Below are 24626 nucleotides of genomic sequence, written 5' to 3'. Positions count from 1 at the left end.
TGAAAGGCTATCAACAATTAAAAAGTAAACTAAAAAGACAACAAACACCTTCCCACTCAGCCGCTCCTAAAAACATTGATTTCCCCCAGTGTAACAAGTAGGCAAGCAAATATATATTTAGTTTACTTTTTTCAGCAAAAATTCAGTAGTGCAGAGAAAGAATGTGGCTAACTAGCTGGAGGGGGGGGGATGAATGCCAGCCCCCAACTTAGCTGGGAATTAGCAGTTTTAGTAACAGCCTTTGGACAAATCCTGCAACATCAGCAACAGCTTAAGAAAACTCTACCAGATCTAAGTAAAACGGTTCCCAAGAAGAAAAGTCATGGCTCTGCATCAATGTCTAAACAGGTATAACAAAGTACCAATATATGATAAACATTTAACCCAGAGAAAAAGGATCAGTCAGTTACACTTTGTGTAAAAAATATATATATGGAGAATTAATACACACAAGATGGGTTGAATTCCTTCCCCGCCCCCCGTACTTCAAATTGTGCAGGGACACCCTCTCTGCTTTCTCTCAGTTGTCCCCCAACTGCCATCCGCTCCCAAATTCCTCACTTTGCCAGGCTGGTTCCTGAGGAGGGTGACACTGACCTAAATGCGATGGCAGTTGGCTGTCTTGGGATTCGTTCGCAGTACCGTGCTCTGAATCTAAGACAGCTGCCACGCCACCCCGCTTGTTTAATTAAGGAAACGTTGAGTTTATCCTGGGAGTTGGGTAAGGTCTGGTAGGAAAGGCACCTCGATGTTGCTAAAAACAAAACAAAACCCATTGACAGTTATTTGCCTGATAGCTTTGGCTCTTCCATATGCAAAAAAAGAAAAAAGAAAAAACCCCACCGATCCTCAAATCCAAGGCCAACGCAAGACAGGCGGCTACATTGCATGATCTGATAGATGCACACTGAGATCACTTTGCAATGCCACAGAAGGGCGCTCAGCCACAAGGCTCAGATTTCCCTCTTGTTTCATTATCCAGTCTACTACTTGGATTAGCCTTGCCTTGGATTAGGCCTGTATGGCTAGGTTAGTCCTGCCTCGGACAAAAACACAGCCCCAAGTTTTAGACCTAAACGTAAGGGGAAAGGCTGTAATTTGCAGCTTGGCAAGGACCAACCAACATGAAAGCTGCCGTTGGGTGTATTAGAATTATGGACGTTTCATCGCTAGCTTTTTTTTAATTGTTAAAAGGCCACAATCTGTGATTATTGTTTTTTCCCCATGTTAGAAAATGCAGAGGAAAAACTAGGGGTAGGGCAACAAGTGCATTTCATCAGATTTGTTTATTTCACTTATCTTTGGCAATAAAATAAAATAAACCTTTGCAATAAACGGAGCCAAAGTATTACATAAAGGCGCGAGCGAGCACACCGCAGCTTCTTCTTCTTTTATTAGCATGAATAATGAGGAAGTTTCAGAACACATAAATTACACAGCGGTGGGGAATCATATAATATAAATTTTCTAAGGAACGTCTTATCGAAATAGAAGGGGGTTGGAAATACAGTAGATGCATACTTTCTTTTTTAATGCAAATAAGGAAAGTGAGTAACTTCACAGAAAGGCCACTATTTGGTGACGTGGACAAGTTCAATAGTTAAGTAAAATCTTGTAAAAGTGTAATCAGTATTAGAAATTGTCTACTTGCAAAAATAGATTTAAAAACTGCAGCTGGTTTGTTTTTGTTTTTTTGGACGGTATAGGCCAGGGAATGCTGCAAGGCTGCTTCAGGTTGCCTGGTCGAGAGCTCGGAGCAAATCGCTGCCTTGCAGGAGCGTCGAACTCCCGAGAACTGGGACGTTAACCTCACAGTCATATCGGGTCAGTTCCGGCAACAAATAAGGTTCCAAGGATGAGCCGAGCAGGCGACTTGTCACTCCTGAAACGAGAAGATTTAGATGTTGAGAGGCCTTCTTTTATTTATTTCAGTTCAGGCTTAAGATTTCTGCCTGGAAAGGACAGTGCACAAGAAGAAAACACCATACATACCCTTTGAGCCCTAAATGGCCTCGGTCCAGTATACCTGAAGGAGCGTCTCCACCTCCATTGTTCGGCCCGGACACTGAGGTCCAGCACCGAGGGCCTTCTGGCGGTTCCCTCACTGCGAGAAGCCAAGTTACAGGGAACCAGGCAGAGGGCCTTCTCGGTAGTGGCGCCCGCCCTGTGGAACGCCCTCCCACCAGATGTCAAAGAGCAAAATAACTACCAAACTTTTAGAAGACATCTAAAGGCAGCCCTGTTTAGGGAAGCTTTTAATGTTTAATAGGTTATTGTATTCTAGTGTTTTGTTGGAAGTGTTAAGTTGTGGGTGAATATATCAGACGACACAGTGATTCTTCAAACAGTTCTTGTTTATTCACAGGCCAGAACAGAACTGAACTGCAGGGTTCAGTCAGCCTGCTTATATAGAGCTCCAGTACAACGTAACTGTAACCATTTTCTAAAACTATCCAATCACTGAACGTCACTTTCGATTCCTTATTTGCATAACTATCTACAGTATCCCCCTGCTGGCCCAGGGTGAGAACTTCAGTACATAACAGGAAGCTACCAAGAGTGGCTGGGGAAACCCAGCCAGATGGGCGCGGTATAAATAATAAATTATTATTATTATTATTATTATTATTATTATTATTTGATGAGAAAAATAGTACACCGCTTCGATGAGAAAATTGCAAGTGTCCAGCAAGAACAACACATCAGCTTGAGCAGGACAGACAAAAATAAGGCAACAGAACCTAGCAGTCTTGTCTAAACTTCAGGCTTCAGTGCAGGGATGGGGCTGGGCACTTGTATTGAAGGCATTTCGATAGTCTTTGCTGAGTCATGAAAGGCGAACAGGGAAGGAACCAAACACCCACCAGAGAAAGAAAAACACAAGAGAGTTCCACAGTCTCTGAGCACTGCAGTTGAGGATCCACCTAGATTCCATGTCAATTATGCGTCTGGAGCAGGCATGCTTGACTTCATTTATCTATTTACTAAATGGTATTGGGGGGCGGGAGGGACGCGGGTGGCGCTGTGGGTTAAACCACAGAGCCTAGGGCTTGCTGATCAGATGGTCATTGGTTCGAATCCCCATGACGGGGTGAGCTCCCGTTGCTCGGTCCCTGCTCCTGCCAACCTAGCAGTTCTAAAGCACGAAGTGCAAGTAGATAAGTAGGTACCGCTCCTACTTACCTCCTGGGAAGGTAAACAGTGTTTCTGTGCACTGCCCTGGTTTGCCAGAGGTGGCTTAGTCATGCTGGCCACATGACCCGGAAGCTGTACGCCGGCTCCCTTGGCCAGTAAAGCAAGATGAGCGCCATAACCCCAGAGTCGTCTGCAACTGGACCTGATGGTCAGGGGTCCCTTTACCTTTACCCTTTACTGGGGGGCGGGCCAGGGTCTGATCAAGATCAGAGCCAGGCAAGTGTCATGAACCAAGTCTTAGGTGAGCTCCTGCCTGTAACCACTGGTCTCTTCCCCACCCACCCCCTGCCACCCGTTGGAAAACAGTCCCTCCAAGTTTGTGTTATGGTTTGCAACAGAACTCACCTGACATCCTATGACCTTGTGGCACACTGAAGTCCTGATAAGGGGGGCAGTAAAAGTGTGGGGAGAAGGCAGCTTTGGGGATCTTGGCAGAGTTTCTCAAAGAGGCCGGCGGATGCCGTGGCTGCAGTTGCTGCTGCCCCATGTTCATAGGGGGTTGGCCTGGTCCTCTTTGCGGGTTGCAAAGGAACTCATCTGCAAAACGAAAGGGGGGAAAACGGGGCTTCAAAAAGGATGTCTGGTTTTAGAAACACAATTCTGGACAAAAAATCAGATTTAACTAAAAAAAATCCAATTTAAATTTAAAAAATCTGATCTCTGAAGCTGGGCTGCAGCCCTTTCCCAAAGAACTGCCATATAATCTCAGGCAGTTGTATCTATGGATATATGATGGTGGCTCACATTCACTCATGCAAGGTGCCACTGGAGGCCACAAGTCATGCTGTCCTTGTGAGCTTCCCAGAGGTCTGGCTCATGGAAATAAAAATAAAAAAGATCAGATTTTTTAAAATTCAAATTGGATTTTTTTTAGTTAAATCTGATTTTTTTAAATTTAAATTGGATTTTTAAAATAATTTTTTTTGGGGGGGGGAATCTTTCTAAAGATAGTTTTCTATTTAAGTTACATTATAGTCCAAAGGTTATTCATCAGGAAATGAGGATTTGTTTTAAGTTTTTCATGTGTCTTAAGATTTTTTGTTTTAAAAAAACCATTTAACCACATCAGTTAACAAACATGAGTACATATGCTATAATGCTATTGTTTTAGTTGAACAGATTGTTTAAATTGTTATTAAGGAAATGATTGTTTTTCTCCTTCCAATAAAGTACAACAGAAAAGTTGCCCAAATATAAACAGTTAACTTATTAAACCTCACAACAATTTCATCATTATCTCTCCATGTATTTCTAATAGTATAACCAAATCAGTAATTTTTGATATAACTGTAAAAACTACTCTGAAAATTTATTATTCAAAAAATGAAACCTTCCTCTGGTTGTAAATATTAAGTTTATACCAGCAAGAATGAGTCTTTCTGTAAAAAAATGATTTCAATCAAGTCTTACTGACTAGTGATTTAAATCACGATTTAAATTTGATTTAAATCAAATCCACCCTGGTCTGGCCACCCTTGGAAAACAGAACGCTGGCAAAAATGGACCATTTGCCCATCTGGTCCCACAATACTCTTCTTAAGGAGCTTGAAGTTAGTGCAGATCACAGACAGTGAGCATAAGATGTGGCAAAAATGAAATGTAAAGGCAGGGACTGCACCTGCAGGGCAAGTTTTGTGTTCTGTCACCAGTTGCCCAACAGTGACATAGTGGACCCCATGTGACTCCGTTTGGTTATATTGAATTACCTTTCATTTCTTTAAAAAAAGGTCTTACCATTAAGGACACTTGTGCTGAGAGACTTCTTCTCTGTAAGTAATGCACAATTTTCACCTCTGAGGATTTTCATCCGTTTCCACATTAAGTGTGTTGGGTTAATGCCAGATGTTTCTCCTTGTATCTATAGATGGGGGGAGGGGAAAGAGATGGTATAAGCCTGACAAGAAAATAATATTGTTTTTTTAAAAAACTCATTTTTGTTTTAAGGCTATAGAAGGGAACTTAGGAAATTATCTTACACCAAGTTGTTAGCATGCTGCCAGTGTTTTATATCACCGTTGGGGAGCTATTTTTGTTGTTGTTTATTTTTTCCAGTATGTTGTGTGGAACACTAATGTGTTATATGATACACACCCACCCACCCACGAATGTAAGTCGCTTGAAGACCCTTTGGGCGACAAGCAACTAGCTCATTACTGACCACACTGATTAAGCATCTCCAGAGAGCAATCTGGATTCCTGGAAATGTTGGGGACTGAACCCAGAACCTTCCACATGCTAAGCAAATGCTCTTCCACTGAGCTATGGCCCTTTCTCAAAAAAGGCAGTCTTTGTAAAGGACAGATTACCCCATTCAGGTGTTGAAAGGCTTGCTCTTCATAGTCCAGCTGCCTCTTCAGCTTCAAACTGTTGGCAAGAGCAATCCGCGCAGGGTTTATATCCATGCCCCGCTGCCCAAGGCACTCCAGCGACCTATCAAGACAAAGCCATTGTTGCATTTGAAAAACAAAACACTGGAGAAGGATCTTTCCTCAAGCCAAGCTTCAAACCAGAACAGTGAGACTTGCTGACCTGCAGAGGCCTCTTGTTCCTAACTTAGGTTGCTGTTGGATTCTTGGGGAAAGACTTGGGATGTCCTCCTTGAGAAAGGATGTGGATGGTGGTTCTCCAGCTGCTGGTGGACTGCCAACATCTCTGGCCACTGTCCCTGCTGACTTTGGAGCCATCCAACAACCTCTGGAGGACCACAAATGCCTGTCCCTGGGAGACAACTCAGGGACTGTAGAGAACAGCTGTAGCATACACAACCGAGGAGTCCAATACCAACCCGCATAGTTTATTCAAGCTGCAATATTCTTTCTGCTTCAATAGCAACCTGCACTCCTCAACAGGAAGAATGCTTTAGGCGTGAGTGAAGGATGCAGATTGACCGTGGAGACTTATTTAATCGTTTTTGTGTATCACAGCTGTTTTCCGCAGACAGGATCTGTTGCCAAAGCACTGCTCGCCCTTTGTGCTGTAGTAGACAATTCACAATGCCTTGCTGGTAGCAGAGGCACGAGGTCAACAGAAGCAGTCTGTTTTTCCTTACGGCCTGTCACGTCAGGCTAAGGTGGCATGTGGCAGTGTGAGAATGGCATCATCCCACACCAAAATGACATTTGGAAGGCTGGAACGTCGTAGATGAGGTCAATGGGCTGGGTATGGTTTGAAGAGACAAGGCCGCTTTGCTGAAGCGAAACACATCCGGCCCAGTCAGCGATTGGATGGGAGGCCACCTGGGAACCGCGTAGACCCCCACCCCGAGTTTATTTATTTATGACATTTATTTATTTTGATTCCTCCAATAGGATCATCTCCCTCCCTTTCTGGATGAATAGCTATTGGGCTTTATGTAACTGGCCCCACCCACATGATTCTGTCCTATCAAATGTTGCTGCAGCAGTACTGGATTATGTCAGCAGCTAAAAGGTAAAAGTAAAGGGACCCCTGACCATTAGGTCCAGTCGTGACCGACTCTGGGGTTGCAGTGCTCATCTCGCTTTATTGGCTGAGGGAGCCGGCGTACAGCTTCCGGGTCATGTGGCCAGCATGACTAAGCCGCTTCTGGCGAACCAGAGCAGCGCATGGAAACGCCGTTTACCTTTCCGCCGGAGCGGTACCTATTTATCTACTTGCACTTTGACATGCTTTCGAACTGCTAGGTTGGCAAGAGCAAGGACCGAGCAATGGGAGCTCACCCTGTCGTGGGGATTCGAACTGCCGATCTTCTGATTAGCAAGTCCTAGGTTCTGTGGTTTAACCCACAGCGCCACCCGTGTCCCTCCATGTCAGCAGCTAAACTGCTGCAATTAGCATGTGAAAGATCCCCAGCTGGCTGCAATCTTTTTTTCTTAAGTGGCCATGCAAGTGTGCACTTGCACACAGATCCTTAGGCCAAGGCTGGGACCTGTGGCCCTGCAGACCTGTGAGGGGACTAAAACTCCCATGAACCACTGGCTATGCTGCCTAAGGCTGATGGGAGCTGCAGTCCTGCAGGATTTGGGGAACTACCAGTTCCCCACCCATCTTAGCCCATGCCTACGGTTTATTATTATTATTATTATTTATTTAAATAAGCCATACTATAATCACATGGTTTTTAAATTATGAGAATCTCTCCAAGAAGACACGCTGACCTCCTCCCGACCCTGCTGGCAACGTTATGTTTTTGTTTTTTCTTCCTGGGACAATTAACTTCCCCTTAAGGTTTCTACTTAAAAGTATATTGCTGTCAGTGTTCCTCCTTTTCGTTTCCACCACTTTCGGCCTCTGGGCCGAAAACGGAAAGCCTAGTCACTGTTTCACCTTATTCTGAACGTGCTCGTCTATTAAAAGTCGTTAACGATTTAAGGCTCTGTTTAGGGAAACCCATTAGGGACACATTTTCAAAAGTGCCAAGTCCAAATGGAACCAAGCGAAAGGTTGGTCAGGGCTTTCAGAAATGGCTGGACAGATGTCCTAGTGGCTTGTTTTTGGCTACTGGCGGTTGGGGGGAGGTTTCCCAAGACTGTTCCACCCCCACCTCCAAGTTTTATGGTTTTGATTTACCGTACTTTTCACTCTATAGGACGCACTTTTTCACCTCCAAAAATTAAGGGGAAATGTGTGTGCGTCCTATGGAGCGAATGTTGGCTCCTTGGCTTCAGCGATAGCAACATGAAGCTTCCGAAGCGCAGAGGGAGCGCTCCCTCCTCACTCCGGAGGCTTCAGGGATAGCCGCCTGAAGCCTCCGGAGCACAGCGCTCCAGAGGCTTCGGGTTCCTTTTGCTGAAGCTGGGAGAGTAAGACTCTCCTGGCTTCAGTAGAGATGGAGAGCTGTGCAGTGCTCCTTCAGCCAAGCGGGAGGAGAAATGGAAGGGGCTCCGTTTCTCCTGCTGCTTCGCTGAAGGGGCGCTGAGTAGAGAGGGGGAGATATTTTTTTTCTTGTTCTCCCCCTCTAAAACAAGGTGTGTCCTATGGTCGGGTGTGTCCTATAGAGCGAAAAATACGGTAATTCACACACTCTCTTGGGATTTTCTACGGGGAGCTGGTTTCTGGCAACAAAGGGCCCAGTTCTCCACCTACTCAACATAATGAATGAATGAGTTCAAACCAGCTACCTAAATCCACACACTCTTTCCTCCGAGTTACCTTTTCTTATATAAGTTCATATCAGGCAGGTGCAGCGGTGGCCCCGATGGAGAGTTAGCTATGGATCCCGAACACTTATTGACGGCCGCTCTCTGTTTCGTAGGGGCGTATTGTAAGGGTGGGTCAGGGGGCCACTGTGTGTTGGGTCTCCCACCCATTGAAGACAGAGGAGTGCTGGCTTGGGCATAGTAGGGCAGCAAAGAGGATGGCTGGCTTCCGCTGTTCAAGAAGGGGGGTGGCAGAGTCCCCTGGCCCGTGTTGACGTTTTTGTTAGACATCGGCTGGCAGTATTTCTCCGGGAAGAACTGGTCCTGCGAGGGAGGAGCAAGGGGCTGGAAGAGGTTGCTCATGTTGCTCAAGCTCTGCTGAGTGAGCTGGGCGCTTTCGGAGAGGGGCCGCTCCTCTTGACAGATCGGGCTGAGTTGGAAATCTTCTCCATCCATCGGAATGTAAGGAGCCAAAGTTTCAAGGTCCAGTTCGTTGAAATCAGTCTGCACAGAGAGAAGGGACCAGGGAAGACACTGTGATTGCAACAATACAAAAGAAAAATGATCCTGGAAGAAACCTTCCTCCTCCTCTTTCCTAGAACAATCTTTAACACTGTTGTGCTGCCTTCCTCTATGTGGGGCTACCTTTGAAGGTGACCCGGAAACTACAACTAATCCAGAATGCGGCAGCTAGACTGGTGACTGGGAGCGGCTGCCGAGACTACATAATACCTGTTATGTACTGAAGTTCTCACCCTGGGCCAGCAGGGGGATACTGTGGATAGTTTTCACTCAGGTCCACGTCAGTTATTTTAGGCGGGAAACCCTGGGTTGTTGTTGCTACAATGTTGACAGCCGGCTGCCTATAAAAGCAGGCCGGCTGAGCTGTTTGCTGTTCAGTTCTGTCCAGCTTACAAATAAAGAGCTGCTCTGGAGAAATCGCTGTGTCGTCTGCTATGTTCGCCCACAACTTAACACTGGCGACGAGGATCCTGTTAGCTAGGGATGGTGGGAATTGTAGTCCCAAACATCTGGAGGGCCGGAGTTTGCCATGCCTGCCCAAATGCGATGTAACAAAAAATAAAAAGATAGCCTTAATTGAGGATTCTGAGCTTTTCCCTCCTGTTCAAAATGCTGCTGGTTTCCTTCCCATCTTGCTTTATCTATCAGTACACAGCCCCTGCACTCTCTTCTCTTGCAGTGCTGGTGGCCCAAAGGCGTAAGCATTAGCTGCCAAAGAGATGTGTGTGCGACACACTGATGATGATGTTACATTTTCCTGCTGGCTTCTCTTACCTGTGAGTTGCACTGATTCTTGGCATCCGTGTCCAAGGCAAAAAGTTTCTCAATCATCTCGATCTTCAGGTCTTCGTCTAAGGAAGTGTAATAGTCTCCCGGGCTGCTTGGCTGCAGAGTGAGAAAGACAGAGCAGACTATCAGAGGGTCTGCAAATAACCACCTGCCTCGTCATCCAGGGAAGCTTTACCAAAAGCAAATCTTTGATTTCTCATTGGCCACAAACGACCGCCATGAGTATATGTAGGCAGGTGGGGAAGTAGATATTTTTTACAAGGCCTGCTTGTCAAAAAAGCGGCACCTGCCTGCTTGCACTAGGGGTGCATGGGTTCCCCTCTATTCATTTGGAAAGGGATTGGGGGATTTCAGTGTGTTCTGTGGAAATATGGGCAAAGCCCTCACGCATACACATACAAAGCCCTTTGATCCAAGGCACCTGAAGGGAGTTTGAAGCTGTGTGCACCTCTCTCCCCTTCTGGGCCTTCTCCTTGGTGGTACTCAGTGCACAGCATCACTTTCCTGATGGAGATGTTAAGAACCTACGAAGAGTCCAATGGCCTGTCTAGTCCAGCCTCCTGTTCTCACAGTGGCCAATCAGATGCCCGTGGGAAACCCACAAGCAAAACCTGAGCACAAGAGCCCTCTCGCCTCCTGCGGTTCCACCAATGCAATGGCCACCAACTTCGATGGCTTTCAAAGTGAATTGGAGAAATATATGGAGGAGAAGGAGAAGAATGGTTATGCTCTGTCTCCATGTTTAAGAGGCAGTATGTTTCCGAATACCAGTTGCTGGAAGCCACAGGAGGGGCGATGGCCTGGGACTCGGGCTCGGACTCGGAACCAGAGAAGTCTCAGTCCGCACCGGATTCTTTGCTTCAGGTGGCATCTGAACCTAGTCTAGGGCCTGATCCTGAAGAGTCCCAGTCTGCACAGGTTCCCCTGCAACAAACACCAGCTGGGCCGAGTCAGGGTCCTGAGCCTGCCCTGGCTCCAGATGTGGGGATTACCTCGTTGTCTTCAGCTGGGCCATCACTTACAGCTGCTCCACAACCAGTTGGGTCAGGAGAGGCTGAGGCGGCCTCTGGGTCTAGTAACCCACCGACATCTTCCGAGCTGCAGAGACTGAGGTCTGAGAGAAGGAGAGACCTGAGTACTCGCAGGAGGAGTGCTTGTCTTCGGGCGAGACAGGGAGGTGAGTCACTGGGGGATCAGGACTGGCCATTACCCCAACAGAGATAAAAGGCTGTTGGTACCCACCCCAGGTTGCAGGAGCAACACTGCTGTTTGCCAGAACCTGCCTGAGATCCTGTGCCTGACCTTGCCTGGTTTTCTGCCTTGGCCCTGCCGGATTGACTCCTCGCGGAACCCTTGGATTCGGGACCGGACCTGGACCGCATTACTCGGATTACCCCCGGGCCCAGCACAGGATCATGCTTTTGGGTTTGCCACTGGCATCTGGTTGGCCATTGTGAAACCAGATGCTGGACCGGTCGGATCCTGCCAAGTAAATCTCTACTGTCATCATCATTTGCTGTTGGTTTTGGCTACAGGAGAATAATGCAGCTACTCTTCTGGAAATAATCTCCCCTTTTTTAAAAACAAGGAAACAACAAAACTGGTATTGTAGCCCATGAAAGAACCACACATGCCCCTGAGGCACAACATGCATTCTGGCCGCAGCCCTGCGCGTGAAAACAACAAGGTCATCGCTCAGTGCAAAGGGCTTCCTTACAGTGGAACAGCTGCTGTTGCTGCTGGCGCTGGGAGTGCTGCTGCCAGGTGCAACCTGGGGCAGTGTAAAGGACGGCACACTCAGCTTCTCAGCCTGTGGAGCTGGAGCCTTCGCTTCCGGAGGCCACTGCTTGTTTGGGGTCATCACAGCTTTGTTGTAGGAAGAGATTTCCTCAAACTTTTGCGTCCCTGAAATTTAAAGATATGCAAGGTCAACCCATCTGCACAGCCTGCAATCCCCAAGACATCATTTTAGGGAAAAGAACAAGCTGCACAAGCCTGAAATCATCAGACGTGATGGTTCCCCTCACATCCTGAAGGACAGTACAGCTAAGTCTTGGTTTAGTATAAATAGGTGTTAAGCCTGATCTGATCGTCATTAGTGTTTCTCTGAGGTCAACGCTATGCAAACAAAGGACTTTCTCATACTGGTGTCTATAATTCTTCACTGAGGATGGCTGCTCACATTACTTCCCTCCCCTAACCCGCTAATGTGGGATATTTCCTATATCTGATATCCACACAATGTTTTATCTAAATCAGGGATGTCCAACTCCCAATAGACTGCAATCTACTCACAGTATAAAAAAAGTGACAGTGATCTACCCATTGTTGTTGGATAGACCAAAGAGCTTTTTTGGGAAGCTAAAATTGTTGAGCTTTTATTTAGGAAGGCAAAGGTGTGTGTGTGTGTGTGTGTGTGTGTGTGTGTGTGTGTGTGTGTGTTTGGGGTGGGGGAGAAAATCACTGAGGGGCTAGAGATCGACCAGGATCCACCAGGAACACCCCACGATCTACCAGTAGGTCACGATCTACCTGTTGGACATGCCTGATCTAAATGAATTACACACATCATAGGTTTGTGAATTTCAGCTCTTCGGAAATTCAAAGGGTCTGCTTGCTGCAGAGGTGATTCTTTGTGCATGTCAGAAAAGGAAGCGGGTGCTTAAGGCATTAAATTTGAAAGATCACATGTAGTTAACTAGGGATGCCTGTGCCCACACAATAGTATATTCACGCAGTCATATCCACAAATGACTTTGGCTCATAACATAGCCTCCAGTCTGGAGTCTGCTTGGTTGTTTGTAGGTTTGCCTTTGAAGAAACCGAATGGCAAAGATGCCAAGGCCTGATTCCTCATGGTTTGATTTTAATTTATTTTCATTAACTCCAGTTAGAACAAACCATAGTTCCTCATGCTCATTTGCAACATGGAACTGCAGTTTGATATAAAATGAAAACACAAAGTCCAAGGCTCCCAACAGCTTGTTTGTTGGATTCCAACAACATTTGCAGGGTACCAAGTTGGGGAATGCTAATATTGATCATAATCTAAATCCATTTTCTTAGGCTACAAAACTACAGCCAAATGTGTTTCTTTGTATTAGTTAAATAAGTACCATATAGAGCTGACCTGAGCATCTAAAATATTTGCTTACTGTAACGATTTATGAGAGATGTATCGACTACCAATAACCTACTGGTTAATTATTGTGCAAAACAGAAAAAAGGTGGTTTACCTCCCCAGAACATTACTAACCAAAGTCAAGAGAAATAATAGCATCGCCAGGTGTTGGTGCCAGCTGTGCAAGTTCTTCAGGTTCTTCTTTCAGCTTGGTGAACAAGAAACCACTCTTTTCTGCCACGGGGACTCCGTTATCAAACATAGGATTCATTGCCATCATGTGCGGCTTAAAGAGCGATTCTGTCTGATCCATGGAGAACACGATATCATTGTTCTCTATTTCACTAACAAGAACAAAATCAGGCGGTTTAGAATAGTTTGTACTCCAATGAAGAATGTCCACAAGCAAAGAGTTCAATTAATTAAAGCGAAAATTCAATTTTACCAAGCAGGCACCTGGATTTAGATGCTTAACCTCTGACAACACACTTTGCTCTGACTGCCACGTAGTTGGATGTGTGCCTACCTATCGGTGGAAATGGACAGTTTTAGGGGTGAAAGGAACAACCAGATTCCCACAGGGATGCTACCAAGAGGATCCTAATGCACATTATGAGTTGAGAGGGGCCTCCTTTTTCTTGGGCAAGCAAAGTTGGGTCTGAGGTCAGGAACTAGCAGCTGAACATCCTGTGTGAGGTCTGACCTATGTTAAACAGCTCAGGGCTGCAATACCTCTCTCCATATGAACCAACCTGGACCCTGCTATCATCTTCTGAAAACCTTCTTTGTGTGCCTCCTCCATGAGAGGTCTGGAGGGTGGCAACACAAGACAGGGCTTTATCTGCAGTGGGTCCCTGTTTGTAAATTGCTCCCCCTAGGAAGGTCCACCTGCCACCTTCATTATACACTTTTAGGCGCCAGGAAAAAACATTCCTCTTCAATCAGCCCTTTGGTTGATTAATAGTCTACGGCCTTTTAAATGTGTTTGTGGGAGGCAGGGGGTTATTTGTTTTTCTTCTTATTTTCACTATGTGTTTTGTGGTTTTGATACTGTAATTTTATGTTGTGAACTGCCCTGAGATCTACAAATAAAGGGTGGTATACAAATAATAATAAAATCATCATCATCATCATCATTATCTTAGAACGGGGACGCGGGTGGCGCTGTGGGTTAAACCACTGAGCCTAGGGCTTGCCGATCAGAAGGTCAGCGGTTCGAACCCCCTTAGTCTGGATCATGACTAAGCTGCTTCTGGCGAACCAGAGCAGTGCATGGAAACGCCGTTTACCTTCCCACAGCAGCGATACCTATTTATCTACTTGAACTTTTGTGCTTTTGAACTGCTAGGTTGGCAGGAGCAGGGACAAAGCAATGGGACCTCACCCCATCGCAGGGATTCGAACCGCTGACCTTGGGCAAGCCCAAGAGGCTCCGTGGTTTAGACCACAGTGCCACCCACATCCCTAATAATAATAATAATACTCTTAGAACAAGGATGGGGACCTTCCAGATGTTGCTGGATGCCAACTCCCATGAGCCCCAGTCAACATGACCAAGAGCTGGGGACGAGGGGAGTTGTAACCAGCACATCTGGAGGGCCTGCGGTTCCTCAGCCCTGCTTTAGGATTCCGGCGGACTTACCTGAGAACGTAGTTGACACAGATGATGCACTGAGGTTGCAGGTTGCGTGTATTGTAGATGACTGTTGCTTGGGTCTCCAGCCACACGTACCCACCATGCTTGGCAAGCATGCGGTACTGCCCAGTGACCACCTGACCTTTTGCACACACTTTGGGGGGGGGGAGAAGGGAGGAAACAAATGGGAGTGACCAAGTCAAAATATTGCCAGGTGCATTAACATGACTTTATAAATAGCCCCTTTCACAGAAAAAAACTCCCAGCCCTCTCACTTAAAACTACAAAAATACGTGCTTCAATAGGTCTGTTGGTCTTAGAGAGTATCTTGTGTTTTGCTCCTGCTGCAACAGCCCAAGATAGCTGTCCCAGTACCATTTCAAATCTATGTAGGACTTTCTGCATCCTGTGATTTTGTGAGCGTGCCACAAAAATACACACAGGAATATTGTGTGCAGGTGTGAGATTCCTGATAACCTGTGATTTCTTTGGGTGGTTTTTTTGTTTTGAAATTAAAAGCAAGTTTTTCGCCCATATGGCTGACAAGCGCTGCTTAGAACATGCCTGCTGAACCAGCGAGGGGTTGATTCTCAGAATGAGGATGGTGTTTCTGTGGCCTATAGCTCTTACTGTCAGAAAGTTTATCCTGATGTTTTAAGTCAGAATCTCTTTTACTTGTAACTTGGAAGTCATGAACTCTTTTCAAGGAAAAATCCACACTCCTTGCTCCATCCACTTTGGCCTCTGGTTCTGGCCCCAGTCAGCATGTGAACCTTGGGAAGTTACCCAGAACAGAATATGGCCCCTGGATTGAAAATGGATTCCCACCCCCGGTTTAGACCGTAGGAGCTGCTAACTTTGGCTGCTCCTATTACCCTTTCCTGTGTGGCTGCTCACACCAACGCTTTCAAAGTGCTGTGAAGCCACTAGAGGTGATGTCTGAGACACACGCTTTGCTTGCCTTAACTGCTGCATTAAGGACGTTCAAAGGGGACAACGCAGCAGCCAGAACGTCTGGAGGGCTGGTGGGGGTTAGGAAAAAAGACATCATCTCCACCCACCCACCACGGGCTGCCATCTGCCACTGCAACTGATTTATATCATTCTAATTGCCTTAACTATACATTGCTTTAATTGCCGTTCGCTGTAAACCGCCTTGGGAGCTGTTAGGGTTGAAAAAGCCGGGTCTATTTTAAAAAAGCCCTTGATGCTTTGTGGGAAGATTAAATGTCTGTGCTATCTAAATTGCAACGACTCCCTCCCAGCTCCCAGTCTCTCGACGAAGCATCATTTGGGCTGAAAAGGGGTTGTTTGACTTGAAACACCCAGCCCCAGCTTGTATTTAGACTACCTTGTAAAGTAGGGTTGCCATATTTCAAAAAGTGAAAATGCGGACACAGTTTCTGAGTTATTTTGTTTAGGAGATTCGCCAAAAGTAATCAACATTTGCAACATGGATTGCCACACCCCCAGATTTTCCTGCACATTTTAACCAATTTTTGGAAATTCCACCCAAGTGCTGTTTCCGACGGGCGAATGCCGGATATGTCTGGGAAATTTCGGACGTACGGCAGCCCTATTATAAGAATCTTGAACATGAAATCTTTGGCTTCTGGTACCATCGTAGGAAATGGTGGGTTAGGATTCTGGCTGAGGGCTACTCCACATCAGAGCAAAATGTGGTCTGTTGCCACATTAACATAAGAGGCATCCACATGACATTCTCACCATCCCAGTGTTCTCCAGACCTTCTCCCCTTTAAACGCTGGGTTTTTTGATCCTCTGAATGTGCAAAACAGAAAGGATTTTTAAAACACTGCATTTAAAGGGGAGAAAGTTTCACATTTTTCTCCGGTGTGGACAAGCCCTGGGAGATAGTGACAGAAGCAAACGGGCTGCCTATGATGCAGAAACGACCATTTTTGGTATAAGTCATCTACAAAGTGCTTCTATGATGTACCGTATTTTTTGCTCTATAAGACTCACTTTTTCCCTCCTAAAAAGTAAGGGGAAATGTGTGTGCATCTTATGGAGCAAATGCAGGCTGCACAGCTATCCCAGAAGCCAGAACAGCAAGAGGGATTGCTGCTTTCACTGTGCAGCGATCCCTCTTGCTGTTCTGGCTTCTGAGATTCAGAATATTTTTTTTTCTTGTTTTCCTCCTCCAAAAACTAGGTGCGTCTTGTGGTTTGGTGCGTCTTATAGAGCGAAAAATACGGTATTTTACTTCACCTCCCTCTTCCATGTCAGCAAAGGTTTTGCATTAAAAATCACCCTGCTCTTAATTTATTTTAGACTACTACATTTTGATTACCAGATTACTTGTGTGGCATGTGTGTGTGAGGCATATCAAAAGGTTTTGTCTGAAGATTGTTTTAGAAAATTATGTTCTGCAGTGTCTGTGAAACATTATTACATACGGGCCTCCTAATAATCAGTTTGCGACGAAGAGTCCTAATGAGAGTTGCCTGTTACATTATCAAAAAGCTTGTTACTACTTTCATCATTAAAAAATAAAAATAAAATCACATTATGTTCTGTTACAACAGAGTAGCTTGTGCTCTTCATTTAATGTCACACTCTGTGTGTGTGTGTCCAGCAGCTATTTGAATCAGCTGTATTATTCTTAGACTTATCAGTCGCTTGTTACCTAAAAGGTCTCTAAGCAAATAATAATAATAATAATAATAATAATAATAATAATAATAATAATAATATATTTATACCCCACCCATCTAGCTGGGTTTCCCCAGCCACTCTGGGCAGCTTCCAGCAAAAGATTAAAAAATCAAATATTAAGAAGCTCCTTTCTTGTAACTTGAAGCCATTGGTTTGAGTCCTACCCTCTGGAGCAGGAGAAAACAAGCTTGCTCCATCTTCCATGTGGCAGCCCTTTAGATATTTGAAGAAGGCTATCGTATCTCCTCTCAATCTCCTCTTTTCCAGGCTAAACACACCCAACTCCCTCGACTGTTCCTCATAAGGCTTGGTTTCCAGACCCTTTATATCTTGGTCACCTTCCTCTGCACACCTTCCAGCTTCTCCATATCCTTCTTAAATTGTGGTGCCCAGAACTGGACACAGGTGTGGTCTCACCAAGGCAGAATAGAGGGGTACTATTATTTCCCTTGATTTGGACACTACGCTGGCATACATTACATCGTCAATTCCCTTATTCCATCCTATTCGTTTCAATGAGAAGGAAATGCAATGCAGATGAGGCAGCGAAACTAAATCAATTACGTATCATTTGCAGATTGTATTCACCGGGTTCATCTCTGCATGTACATGGGACAAATAAGTGAATGTTGGCAATTTCCGCTCCTGTTTGCATTTTTGTCTCCAGCATCCCTAGTTGTCCACCAGCATGCATCAGGGGCCAGCATCATTAGGCACTTGCTGAGGGTCACACGTTTGTTGTTGTTGTTTAGTCGTTTAGTCATGTCTGACTCTTCGTGACCCCATGGACCAGAGCATGCCAGGCACTCCTGTCTTCCACGGCCTCCCGCAGCTTGGTCACTCATGCTGGTAGCTTCGAGAACACTGTCCAACCATCTCGTCCTCTGTCGTCCCCTTCTCCTTGTGCCCTCCATCTTTCCCAACATCAGGGTCTTTTCCAGGGAGTCTTCTCTTCTCATGAGGTGGCCAAAGTATTGGAGCCTCAGCTTCAGTATCTGTCCTTCCAGTGAGCACTCAGGGCTGATTTCCTTCAGAATGGAGAGGTTTGATCTTGCAGTCCATGGGACTCTCAAGAGTCTCCTCCAACACCATAATTCAAAATCATCAATTCTTCGGCAATCAGCCTTCTTTATGGTCCATCTCTCACTTCCGTACATCACTACTGGGTCACATGCTGGTAGGGGCCCATTACCAATCCCTGGAGCCTCTTGCCCCAGCTTCTCCTCCTTGCCTCTTCACCTGTCCTCTCTGGCCAAGAAAGCTGAGCAGCAAGGAAAAGGAAGAGAGACTTCCACATGCCTGAAAGTCAGTCCCCACATTTAATTATTATTTGGAGGCTTTATTTGTCAATGGATCCCCTTCCTTTCCCCTTCACTTATAGAAAAATCAATCTTTTATTGTTGCAGGACCTGAACTTTGGAACTCCCTGCTTATTGTCAATCAGGCACACAACTTCACTGTGTCCTTTTCAGTGCCTGTTTAAAGCAGTTTTGTTTAGGCAAGCCCATCCAGGCTTTTTAGCTACTGTTGATCTCCACCATGCTTTGAATATTTTAAAGTTTTTAAATGCTTTATTTAAATTGCTTCAATATTATTATTTTTTAGGAACAAAGCAGCATATATGTTTTGTTAAATGCACAAAATAAATAAAAGATACTGCTATTCTGAACAGTTTAAAGACCACAAAGAAGTCTTTGGTTAAACAGTTTACTAAAGAATTTCAACTGGCTCTCCATTGAGATGAATGGCAAGATTCAGTGGGAACAGGAACAGATCCAAATCATTCTAAAATATTAATGATGGAATATAATTAATCTCTTGCTATAGTTCTACAGCGCATCGTCAGGGCACATTATGCAATAAGACAAAAACTTTGTTTTCTTTCCCTCTCTCTCTCTTCCCTGCTCCATAGGTTGCAGGGAGTGATCTATGCCAAATCTGCCAAATTAAACCCTATTATCGCCTCTGATGACTACCAATTAAGTCTCTTGGAGTGTATAGAATTTTTTATATTTGAAGCCAAGAACGCAAGCAATGCTGTAGTTTATTTCAGAACAATGCCATTACCCCATGAGAAGACAATAATACAGGACTGCAAACTTGAAACAAGCTCTATCTTGGCAGAGGGTTGTGTAGTTTATGGGCAATGTAGATATTTTCATTAATTTGTACACTTTCCCCCCTCATCCCTGTGAACAATCATTTTATTATTTCCCCATTGATGGAGGATTATAGTCTTTCTATGGGATGTAGCAATAATAATATGAACGGCTTGTATTTTAGGATTGAATTTCCATTGTTTTTAGAGTTTCTGTACTGGTTACTGGCTTGCCCATGGACATACAAGGTTGGCCTCAAACAAATCTCTCTCTCTCTCTCTCTCTCTCTCTCTCTCTCTCTCTCTGCATTGATTTCCCACCTGTAAAGTAGTTCAAGAGCCACTTTGTAAGGTTGGTGGAGAGAAAACAATTTTTAAACATACTACATATAAAAGGTTCAAAGGTTGCAGACCTTCAGACAAAACAAAAATTTTTTTTCCTTCCAGTAGCACCTTAAAGACCAACTACCGTATTTTTCGCTCTATAACATGCACCCGACCATAACACGCACGTAGTTTTTAGAGGAGGAAAATCCGTAGGCATGCCACCCGTAGGCATTCCCTCTATAACACGCACAGACATTTCCCCTTACTTTTTAGGAGGAAAAAAGTGAGTGTTATGGTGCAAAAAATACGGTAAGTTAGTTCTTGGTATGAGCTTTCGTGTGCATGCACACTTCTTCAGATACTTCTTTCGTGCATGCACACGAAAGCTCATACCAAGAACTAACTTAGTTGGTCTTTAAGGTGCTACTGGAAGGAAAAAAAAATTTTGTTTTGACTATGGCAGACCAACACGGCTACCTATCTGCAACTAGACCTTCAGACGTTTACCTGGGACTGAATCCCATTGAACTTGGCGAATTGTACATAATGGCAAACATGTGCTGCATAAACAACTCAACAATAGAAAAAAAATCTCCTTGTACAAGGATGTGCCCTTGTACAAATAACCCCACTTCCCTCCATATGGTATCAAGGCAAGATATACATGTGTGTGCATGCATGCTTCTTTCCCTCTTGCAGCTAGCTCCTATAGCAGCTGGCCACATACCCTGGAGAAACCCACAAGGAAAGGGCAAGGGAAATAGTCTTCTATTCCTATTGTCCCCTCCCAACAATTAGCATTTAGTGGCCTTTGTAGATTCTATATAGCCATAATGGTTAATAGCAACTGATGGACCTTTCATTCTTGAACTTGACTAATCCCTCTTCAAATCCATCTAAACTACTTTGGATTATTTTATTGGATGCATAGTTTCGCACGAGGTAAGAGACCTTCCCTATCATCCTTCCACTGTCCCCATGACAACTATTTCCAGACTTCTGTACCTGCCACCCACAAACCTCAGTCTCTACCCTCTTCCCCACTCCTTGCAAACATAGCCAAATTATTAGAAAAACCTGGACCCTAATAGCAAAATTGCAAAGGGAAAAAAAGAGCAAGGCACATTTGGAAAACAATCTATTCATTTATTCTGGATCATAATTAGCAGTAGCTCAAAGAATTTACATCCCCTTTGAAGGGGAAAAAGTTTATTCAGAATTCACTTATAGAAATTGCTCCTTCCTTGGAGTTGTGCTGTCTTAGCTAGATGGCACTGCTTTACCGTAATGAGGAACAGAAGCCCGTGGACATTCCTTTAAATCCATTGCCCTTTGGAGTAGGAACTGTATATTGTGTTTACAGGGTGAGAAGACTCCATTCATATGTGAGAGCACATTCAAGCCTCTTCGCCATCAGCAGATGATCCCACAGCAGTTACCAGGACCATGTGTGACAGGAACAGCGGCCAGCTCAAAAATCGCATGTCAGATTTCCCAGAAAGGAAGCTCTAGATTGAAGAGATTTATGCTTGTTCCTGGGAATACTGGTAGGCAATGGCCACAAGAAATGTTCCCCAGGCTTTTCACAGGAACTATGTGCCACTCCTGAGACGTAAAGGAATGCAACCTTGCAAACATGGGGTCTTCTCCTTTACTCATATCAAAACAAAAGGACTAGGCTATTAGGGAAATGAAAACTTGGGTAACTTGGGAAGCAGAACTGGAGAAGATATTCTATTGTTTGAGGCTAAAGTACAAAACTCTTAAGGTGAGAGGTGTTGGACATTACTTGCATGAAGGAAAATCTGCAACAGAAATACAATCTATGGTAATTCTCAAAGAACTGCAGGGTAAGGCTCACAAATAGTTAGGCTAAGTCTGCACTCCTTCCCCAATGCTGTACAAGTTGTGATAGAGAGAATTCATGTTCCAGGAATACCCAGAATAGTCTGGCTTTCTTCATGTGAACACTTCGAGAGTTACACATTTCGTTTCTTGCTGGAGATGAGTGAAAAAAAGCTGACTTGGAATTCCTTTTCCAAGAGATGTCAGGTAGCCAACATACTAGATCTTTTGCAGAAAACAGCTAAGTCCTGACTATTCTCTGCCAAGCTTACCAAAACCGGCTTGTTCTTTAGCGTTAAGTTGTTACAGAAGAAAATGACTGCATGGAATCAGAACATGGGCTCCCTGGCGTGAGGCCATTCTGCAGGGTGACAATACATAGCTACAAAGCGATTACATCTATTTTTAGGCATTGTGCAGCATGTTACAGCGGCAAACAATAGAAAAGGAACTAAGGGGGCAAACAGGAGTGAAAATAGACCGGCGCTTGTTGTAAAATTCTCTCCTACAACTTTAGTCTCAGTTTGTGAGATTTGTAAGTGAATGTGTGTATACATTCAATTTACTTATGAGGAACGGCTAAGGGAGCTGGGCATGTTTAGCCTGGAGAAGAGGAGGTTAAGGGGTGATATGATAGCCATGTTCAAAGATATAAAAGGATGTCACATAGAGGAGGGAGAAAGGTTGTTTTCTGCTGCTCCAGAGAAGCGGACACGGAGCAATGGATCCAAACTACAAGAAAGAAGATTCCACCTAAACATTAGGAAGAACTTCCTGACAGTAAGAGCTGTTCGACAGTGGAATTTGCTGCCAAGGAGTGTGGTGGAGTCTCCTTCTTTGGAGGTCTTTAAGCAGAGGCTTGACAACCATATGTCAGGAGTGCTCTGATGGTGTTTCCTGCTTGGCAGGGGGTTGGACTCGATGGCCCTTGTAGTCTCTTCCAACTCTATGATTCTATGATTCTACTTGTTGCTCTGAATATGGAAGTGTAATGGCAGGAAGGGAATAAGAGGATCTAGCTGATTTGACGTGTTACACCAAGTATTTTAATGTGGCCACATGAAATGTTGGCAATCCTGACCTCACTGAGAACTAGGGCTGCCAGTGCTTTATGGGGCCTCATGAAGATCCCTGAGTCCTCCCAGATAGCCATCCCTTGCAGGGGTCTCCATCACTTTCCACCAAACCTGTCAATAAAAGGTGGATTCAAGATCCGACAGGCTACCTGCCACTCACAGCTGAATTCATAGGAACACAGGAAGCTGCCTTATACTGAGCCCATGACTTCAGTATTGTCTACATTGAGTGGCCGCTGCTCTCCTGGCTTCATGAAAGAGCTTCTGCTGGTGGGACACCAGGGACCAAACTCAGAACCTTTTGCATTGAAACATGTACTCTGTCACTGAGCTACAGCCCTTTTCCAGTTCCTCACATGCCTTTCTCTCTCACCTGTTTCCTGACCCTTTCTTGCTTCTTTGGCTGGGAAGGAGCTCCAAATTCTAGAGGAACTCCAGGAAGGGAAAGTACCTTTCAGCTGCTACTTGCTAGCATTGATTATTGATTGCACCTCATTCTTTCTCTAAAGAGCTTAGGGTAGCACACACTAGGTATGTCCTGACCCAGCAAAACTGAGTTCCCAAAGTATGAAGGAAACAAACATAAAAAAACCCTTCGTGGACGATCAATTGCAGCATACTATTGTGTGTAAACCACAACCTACTTCATCAGATACAGAAATTGCTGTCCTCAGTTATCAGATGAGTGCATGCATGCGAGAATACCTATATGACCAAATGAATTAACATATCCTTAGTAATAAAATTGCCGTTCAAGTGTAGCATCTTGCCCTGTGGATTGGCTACCCACACAAATTTCTCCCAGTGCAACAACATGCCCCCACCAACTAAGGAATCTTTTGCAGTGGTGCAGAGACTGTCAGTTTGCATTTCTTAGTACAGAAAGTATTGATCTGATGTGTAGAGATCTTTCCTATTCTAATTAATCCAAGAGGGTTCTGGAAGCTTCTCTGTGTGAAAGAAAGAAGCAGAAGGTTCATGATGTTTGGGTTATTCCTTTAGAGAAACTGAGTACAGCTGGTTCTGTTATCTCTTTCTGTCAAGGTCATGCTGACTATAATAGTAAGGCCAGAAGCACCTGGGTTTCACTCTCTGTCTCTCTTTCCATCCGGTGTAGTGTTCTGTATCTTAGCACCTTAGTGTTAAGGTTTTAGTCTTATTATAAGTTATTGCAAGTTTAAGTTAAGTCTGCTGCAACTGGATTTCTTAGGGGCAGTGCCAATCCTGAATGTATTGGATTTGTGACGGTTATGCTCACTTGCCTTCAGTAGCAGTAAAGCTCTGCTTTATGAAATATAATTGCCTCTGGTCTTTTTTAAGGGGGGGGAATCCTGCAACGTGTTTAAGTTTTTACTCTACTCACTATATGTTGGAATCTGCTCTGCATAAATATGAGTAGAGTTCATGACACAGACTAGAGTGACCATGTGTCCTACTTAACATAGGACAGTCCTCTGTTTGAACGGCTGTCTGGTTTACAGGTAAAGAACTGCAAGGAGGGAGAGTTGTGGAGGGAAAATGGTGGCTTGATATTTTCCATCAATTTAGCAGCAACCTCGACAGCAGACTCAGCAGGCCCACAGATCACCTCATCACCTCACTCTACCCCACTATGGAGAGGTGCACCGTACTTCCATTTAAACAATGATTTAAAATTATTTCCAATTCTGCATCTACGCATATAAATTTAGCATATGTAGATTTTAAGCAAACCACTGTCCTCTTTTGCATTCTTTTTTGTTGAAGCATAAGCGCCCTTCCTTGAGGAGAGAAGCCCTGGGACTGTGGCTAAAGTCTCTGCCCCTTAACCATGATGTGCAGCCCAAGTTTGTCCTATGTTTACAGATCACGCTTAAGGGGAAGAGATTTGAACGATGATCCCAGCTTGGAACAACATGCTGAGCCAAACCTTTGGCACACTGTGCTAAAAGGACCAGGGAGGAGCAGAACTTCTGCAAACTCCTCTCTGGGAGTGAGCATGCTTGCATGGTCCCATTAAGCCATAGCTTGATTTATCACGAGGTGCTTACCAGGCCAGTGTTTGTATGAAAGTGGGCTGAAGCGGCTCATGAGCCTTAGGACCAATTATTTGTGTTGCCCACTGAATAAATAAATAAATATACAATGAAATTCAAAGACTATTTAGCTAAATATGCTAAGATAACTTAAATAGAAATACTTGCAAGTACGAGATTGGGCTTAGGATTTAAATATGTGATTT

At 44.7% G+C, this 24626-nt stretch overlaps 1 protein-coding gene across 1 annotated transcript in view; it reads right to left on the bottom strand.

Annotated features, from left to right (window-relative positions):
• Nucleotides 1–1267: 1267 nt before the first annotated feature.
• EPAS1 (endothelial PAS domain protein 1) overlaps nucleotides 1268–24626 on the bottom strand; it is a 126387-nt gene continuing 103028 nt past the window's right edge. The window contains 9 exon segments of the mRNA XM_053383376.1: nucleotides 1268–1882; nucleotides 3541–3732; nucleotides 4930–5053; nucleotides 5502–5625; nucleotides 8326–8816; nucleotides 9609–9719; nucleotides 11341–11528; nucleotides 12880–13088; nucleotides 14387–14534. Of these exon segments, the coding sequence (XP_053239351.1) occupies nucleotides 1731–1882; nucleotides 3541–3732; nucleotides 4930–5053; nucleotides 5502–5625; nucleotides 8326–8816; nucleotides 9609–9719; nucleotides 11341–11528; nucleotides 12880–13088; nucleotides 14387–14534 (1739 nt within the window). The 3' untranslated portion in view covers nucleotides 1268–1730.

This window comes from Podarcis raffonei, chromosome 3 (genome assembly GCF_027172205.1).
Source record: "Podarcis raffonei isolate rPodRaf1 chromosome 3, rPodRaf1.pri, whole genome shotgun sequence".
NCBI lineage: Eukaryota > Metazoa > Chordata > Lepidosauria > Squamata > Lacertidae > Podarcis > Podarcis raffonei.
Note: the sequence above shows the minus strand (reverse complement) of the source record. Positions and strands in the feature narration are given on the sequence as shown.